The sequence below is a fragment of the Centropristis striata genome, chromosome 6, assembly GCF_030273125.1.
Source record: "Centropristis striata isolate RG_2023a ecotype Rhode Island chromosome 6, C.striata_1.0, whole genome shotgun sequence".
In the NCBI taxonomy this organism is placed as follows: domain Eukaryota; kingdom Metazoa; phylum Chordata; class Actinopteri; order Perciformes; family Serranidae; genus Centropristis; species Centropristis striata.
In genome coordinates this window covers 33,394,130-33,400,759 of record NC_081522.1, presented here as the reverse complement: position 1 = coordinate 33,400,759, position 6,630 = coordinate 33,394,130, and the positions used below count along the sequence as shown (strand labels likewise).

The following is a 6,630-nucleotide window of genomic DNA, read 5'->3' as shown; positions in this document are numbered from 1 at the left end:
AGTCAGTCATACTATATAATTATTGGATTATTATAATTGATGTATTCATACGTAAGAAATACTTTGTTGTCTAATTAATTCTTACTCCTTGATATCATTTTGGTAGTTTTTTTCTGTAGCAACTTATCATATTTTATAAACGGATCATGTTTTGTTATCTTAATTTGAAAAACGAACTATAGCTGTTAAATGTAGAGAAGTAAAAGTAGAATATTTCTCAGTAAATGTGGTACAATTTTGAGGTGCTTTAAGAGAAATTAAGTGGAAAGTTTTTATTCATTTGGGAATTTATTCAATTTGTTAAAACTTTACAGTCTATAGAGAGATGAAAACAATTTGAAATAAAAACACAGCAGGCAGACAAATTTTCTCTGATGTGCAAAACTAATAATAATGTACTAATAAATATGTACAAAATTTACCCCAGAAAACGTTCTAGAAAGAGATCTCTTAATTTGTTCTTTAATTTAAAATGGTAAAAGTCCATTGTTGCTGACGATTGAGCAGTCTTGAAGGCAGGTAATACATTCATTAAAGTACATTTCATATTTTCTAATTTAGTCTATCATTGTCTTAAAATCTGTTGTCTTCTGTAGAAAATCAAACGGTTGTTCTAATCAGTGCTATTGACAGGAGAGATGACCAGAGGGGCAGAGTTTTTACCAGCATTGTTATTACATGGACTGAAGTATGTGTAGAGTTTCTCAGTGAAGAAGCAGCCAGTAAAGGAGTAGATAAGAGCTGCAGCATCAACATCATAAAAGGAGACCAGACCCTCCTCATAATCCACAAACACCCCCACCGTCTCAGGACGAGACTGCAGAGAGAGATGGACTGAAGGGCCAGCAAGAGCTTTGTATTCATTTTCATTCCTCAACAATATTGTCCAGTAACCATCCTGAGGTGCCAGTGTGATGAGTCCCTTCCTGTTGATCGACTCTCTGGCCACTCCTAAACCCCACTCAGTCATCCCTTTAACCTGAACCTCGTAGTAAAATCTTCCTGAAGAGAAACTCTGCTTTGAGAACACATTACCATAACAAGTAAATCTCTCTGGGTTGTCTGGGAGATTTTTCTTTACATTACCACAGCTAACTTGTTTTCCATCATCAGACAGGATGAGCCAGGGATTTGCTGTATCAGGATCGAGTGTCAGATCCACTGCAGACTGCTGGACCCTCTTCAGCTCAGCCTCAGCAAGCAGCTTCTTCATCTGTTTACTGAGCGTCTCCTCCAGCTGATTCATAGCTCTCACCACAGTCCCCTCATATGAAGATGGATGGACGGTGACTTCTGTCCAGTCTTTGATGGGTGGAGCAGCGTTCAGAGAGGTGAAGCTTTGGGGGAGGTGGAGGTGGTCTTCAGACTGTAGGAGCTGCTCCACCTCAGTGCTTCTCTTCTTCAGCTCAGAGATTTCCTGTTCCAGCTCTTTGATGAAGCCTTCAGCCTGTTTCTCTGTCTTTCTCTGCTTCTCTTTGATCGTGTCGATGAGCTCGGCCTGGCTTCTCTCAACAGACTCCTTCAGAGCGGTGAAGACCTGAACACCATCTGCTGTCTCTCTGTCTGCATCTTCCTTACTGAGCTCCACTGAGTGTTTGATCTCCTCAATCTTCAGTCGTCTCTTCTGGATCATCTTCTGAATTTCACCCTCAAGCTTGGCCTTCTTTCCTTCATATCCTTCTTTCAAAGGAACAACATTGTGTGTCTTGTGGTCTGAAACAGTGCAGAGGATGCAGACACACATCTGGTCGGTCTTACAGAACAGCTCCAGCAGTTTATCGTGCTTCGGACACATCCTGCCTTCCAGGTTCTCCACAGGGTCGATCAGCTGATGTCTTTTCAGGCCTGACGCTGTCAGATGGCGCTGTAGATGAGTCTCACAGTAGGACTCCAGACACACCAGGCAGGACTTCAGGGCCTTCAGTTTGGTTCCAGTGCAGACGTCACAGGGAACTTCTGGTTCAGAAACTTGCTGCTCTGAGCTGCTGCTGCTGGCTTTCTGTTGAGCTGACTGTCTGAACTGAGCAGCCATCTCAGAGATGAAAGTATTGACCTGCAGCTCAGGTCTTGTGTAGAAAACCTTTTTACAGTTGGGACACTGATAGGGGACATTAATATCCCAGTGTTTAGTGATGCAGGTTTTGCAGAAGTTGTGTCCACATGGTATGGTGACTGGATCAGTGAACACATCCAGACAGATGGAGCACAGGAACTGATCTTCAGTCAGCAGACAGCTGGCAGCAGCAGACATATCTACACTCTGAGGACAAGAAAGGTGAAGAAACACAACTGTTGTTACATATTGATGGAATGTAAGGAATATCACCATGAATGTGTTTGTCATATTGCACCCGACTAATTGAACTAAATTAACTGAGAAAATGGTGCAAGGCAAATATTTGCTGTAGCTTCATGGCCTCAGTCTGAATGTGTTCGGCACCTGATTCACTAAGACAGCTCATCCTGCAGTCAAGTCCTGGGCCCCGTTCCAGGTAGAAAGTTCACCTAACCCTGAGCCTATCCCTGAACTCTGAGTTGATTTACCCTCAGATGGGAAACTCTGGGTTTCTGGTTCCAGAAAAGCTGATTTGAAATAGTTCAAAAGGCATCATTAATGGAGCTGTGATATTACAATTCACCATGGCAACAGCTAAAACAAATCGTTGAATTGTAAATCCTCACGCGATCGTACAGTGAGTTAGAACACAATTTTAGATCTAAAAAAAAGTAGAAGCAAAAGCACTGTTTGCAGCTGCAAAGGAGAGAGGAGAATAAGATTTAATCACAAGTGTAATATTACAGGTGAAAATAATGGTTTTGAATTGAACCTAAAATGTATTCATTTAGTTGTAATCCTGCTGGCAAAAGACAGCTGAAAACAAAATATAAGAACATAGTTCAGGTAGAACTGAGGTGTAACTGGCTCATTGCTTCTTTCATTTTATTCATAATTGACTGATTTAAGCAAATATAACTCATAAAACAGTTTTTTTCAAAGTGTAGTAGATGTTTCAGTGCCAGGGTCACTTTCCTTTTCACTCTGCAAACTATAGCTTTTCTGATATGTTCTGCATCGCTGATATTATATAGAAGATTACATTGCACAGTCATTGAGTAACAAACTAAAATCCAAACAGGTTTCTGATTCTGACATACAGTAACCTGCTGATTGTTTGTGTACAGGTGCTGGCTTTGAATCAATGAGGAAATGAAACGGCGTGTCTGAAGTTACCTCCCTTTCTGGAAGGGGAAACCCAAACTCCAAAAACACAATGTAATCCCTCTATTACTGCTAACCTGTTACATATAATGCCATTAGAGTGAATGCATTTTTAAAGTACAGTACATTATTTGAATTCCAATTTAATAATGAAACGGTAAACAACAGTAAGAAGCAGTGAAGTTCAGAGAAAAGGGGAAGTTTGACTTGAGTTGAGATGAAGATTTGACTTACTGATTGTTGAAACGCAGTGATTATTATCAGCTGTACTACCTTACAGAAGCAGACGACAGTAACTACAAAAACATTGAAAGACAAAAAGAGAGATAAAGGAGTGTTTAGGTGAATGTTTGAAAATCCAAAAGCTTTCTTAGCTAAGCTTGTTAGCATTTAGCAGGCCTCGTCTGTCTGCTGTTACTTTTTTCTTTGTTCTGGATTCTGGTTTGAACTAAACTTTGACTAAATCTTCAGTGAGTGTATTTTGTCTCTGTAGGACAGTTTACTCACCAGTGTTTGACACAGATTCTGCTGATGTTGTTGAGAAAAACCTGCTGGATTCAGCTGAAAGTTTCTTCAGAGAGAAACAGAGAGACTTGTCTCGACTGCAGCTCTGCTGTCACTGACAAAAACGTTCACTTACATTTCAGGAAAGGTGAGTTAAAGCTCACCTGGTTCACTGTGGCTCCACCTCCCAGTGGCCCGACACCAAGAAGGAGTGGTGGAGGAAGTATTCACATCCTTTAATGTAGCTAACTAATACTAGTACTGCACTAGAAATACTCCAATACAACTAAAAGTCCTGCTTCCAAAACCTTGCTGAGGTCAAAGTTAGTATTACCGACAAAATGTGTTTAAGGTTTGGATAGTATAAGTACTCACTGTGCAGTAAAACTGTTCAGTCAAAAACAAACCCTTTAAAAAAACTTTTTTCTAGATCACAGAAGTGGACTTTTCCTCAAACTGCAGAGGCATGCTGGGACATTTCTGCTGTTTGACTCCAACTTTTAGTTATAAATAATACACTGCAGGGAAATTATACAAATACCACAAGTTCATGATGAATTCCTGCAGGATTATTTAAAAAATGTGTGTGAATGTATGTGTGTGAAAAAACTGCAATTATTAGAAAAATAAAAAAGAGTAAAGTTTTTCTTTGTATTTATGTATTTATTATTTACTACTGTATTTATTCATTCATTTATGTGCCAAGTAGAGAGAGAGTAGGAAAAAAATATTTTTCTTTTACATTTTAATAAATATACCACTTAATGATTAATAATTAATTAATGATTAATAATGTTTTTGAATCCTGTAATTCCTGATAATCTCACACAGATTATAGTTCAGTGTGCTACAGTATGTGAACAGTTTAATATCAGAACAGCTTCAACAGATGACTCTTCTCTCCTCCCTCCCTCCTTCTCCTCTTCTCCTCCTCCTTATCTGTTTCATTCTGAAGAATCATCTTTTTCAAAATTAATATGGCTCAGTTCAAAATTTTGTTTCAAAACAAAACTTCTTATCTCTTCTCTGTCTGACTAAATCTTCAGTGAGTGTGTTTTGTCTCTGTAGGACAGTTTACTCACCAGTGTTTGACACAGATTCTGCTGCTGTTGTTGAAAAAAAAAACTGCTGGATTCAGTTGAAAGTTTCTTTAGAGAGAAACAGAGAGACTTGTCTCGACTGCAGCTCTGCTGTCGCTCACACAAACATTAACTTTGATTTCAGGAAATGTGACGTGGTTTCAACTCTCCCCTTTCTCTGCAGCTCCACCTCTCAGTGCAGCTCGGTGAGGGAGGTTTTATTGTCTTTTTGGGAAATCCTTTCACATTGCCTAGGAACTTTTTATTCCTATTTTGTGTACAAGAGTTAAAAGAACACACAATTACAAACCGACAACATGAGAAAAGAGGTCAGTGCAAGATATTTAAGACCTGCTGTCTCTTCAATCGGCTACAGTGCTGCCTTTACAATCCCACAAACACTCCATGTTCAGCTTGCTGTTTAGCCTGTAATTTCACTCTTCTGCTGCTCTCCAAAGTGTTCATCGTCTCTTCTTTAAGCAAAATGAAATTGCATATTAAAAAAGAAGAAGATAAAGCTTCACAGTTGGAGAGTAATAGGCCTTACTACTCTCCACTACTAGAAAACTCGCACTTTCATAGAAAACTGCTGATTCATAATTTTACTTTTATTTTCATGCATAATGTTTGAAATCTTGGGCATTTGAAAGAGTTTGTTTAATCTTCTGCATTTATGATAGTTTTATTAGCAGACTGGTTAATGTCATTTATGAAGAGGCTACAGGTTTTTTAAAAGTATTTATTAGAGTGTGCTCATGGTGAATCTGTGTTGTGTCTTTCATTTGTTATTTCCACTCTGCATATTCCAGCTGAGAAATTGTCCATTCAATGCAAGGGCTGGAACAATTACATATTCAAGTCCTGTCAAGTCCCAAACCTGTTTCATTCATTTTTCATTGTCCTGGGATTTTACAATGTCAGAACATGAGACATTAATAGTTTTTCTGCCAAGTTTGGAATCCTCTTTTTCACCCTTCTTTACCTACTAAGACGTGTTAAAACATGAAACAGCTCCCAGACTGCAGAGAATCAGAGCTGGTTGGATGTTAAAGAAAAGCTGTATGTGTTGGAAAGGCTGGCATGGACACCTAGTGGACTAGAGTGGTAGTGTCCGGTTTCTCAGTCAGTGGCTGCAGCATCAGGAGACGAGTGGATGGTTAAGGGACAGTTTATTGCTGAGCGTTCAAGACAACAATGTTAATGCTAAAGTTTTGTTTGTTGAGAACACACCCTGTTTGATGTGCAGTTTATTGTACCAATTCACTGTTCATTGTTTGTTGTTAATTGTCCTAATGCAGCAGGTAATTTTCAGCCTGTATCACTCTTTAGCTCCATAACTGGCATTTTTTGTACATTATTTAGTTCCATTGGGGCTCAAATTACATGTTTGTTTGTTTGTTTGTTTGTTTTAACTGTGTGAGCTATAGTCAGAGCTATGGTGTTTATTGTGTTTAATTGATGGTTATTGTGAGCCTTATCTCTTAACATTACATTCAAGTAATCAATTCAAAAACTAAGTAACTGAATTTCCAAAAAACTTAACATGTATTCTTTGAAAGTCATTTTACACTTACCACTGTACTGAATTTCCTAAATCCTCAAAGAAGAAAAAAAAAGCTGGTAATATTTAAATTTTTATACAAATAACACTTCATATAAAATATATATATATATATATATATATATATATATATATATATATATATATATATATATATATATATATATATATATTTTTTTTTTACAAAAATAGCAAGGACAAATGTAATTTCCCATCACCTGAATAGAAACAGAGTCACATATATGGCAATGTTTTTAATAGATTAA

General features: G+C 37.9%; 1 protein-coding gene across 2 annotated transcripts; it reads right to left on the bottom strand.

Annotated features, from left to right (window-relative positions):
• Positions 1-296: 296 nt before the first annotated feature.
• On the bottom strand, positions 297-2,281 carry LOC131973688 (nuclear factor 7, ovary-like). 2 transcript variants are annotated; one of them, XM_059335744.1, is made up of 2 exons: positions 2,022-2,255; positions 297-1,577 (listed from the first exon to the last, which is right to left on the bottom strand). In XM_059335744.1, exons 1-2 carry the CDS (start codon positions 2,249-2,251, stop codon positions 614-616), a joined length of 1,194 nt encoding a protein of 397 aa, XP_059191727.1. In that variant the 5' UTR covers positions 2,252-2,255; the 3' UTR covers positions 297-613. The 2 variants fall into 2 exon arrangements, with proteins under 2 accessions (XP_059191727.1, XP_059191728.1); XM_059335745.1 differs by having other exon boundaries at positions 297-2,281.
• Positions 2,282-6,630: the final 4,349 nt, after the last annotated feature.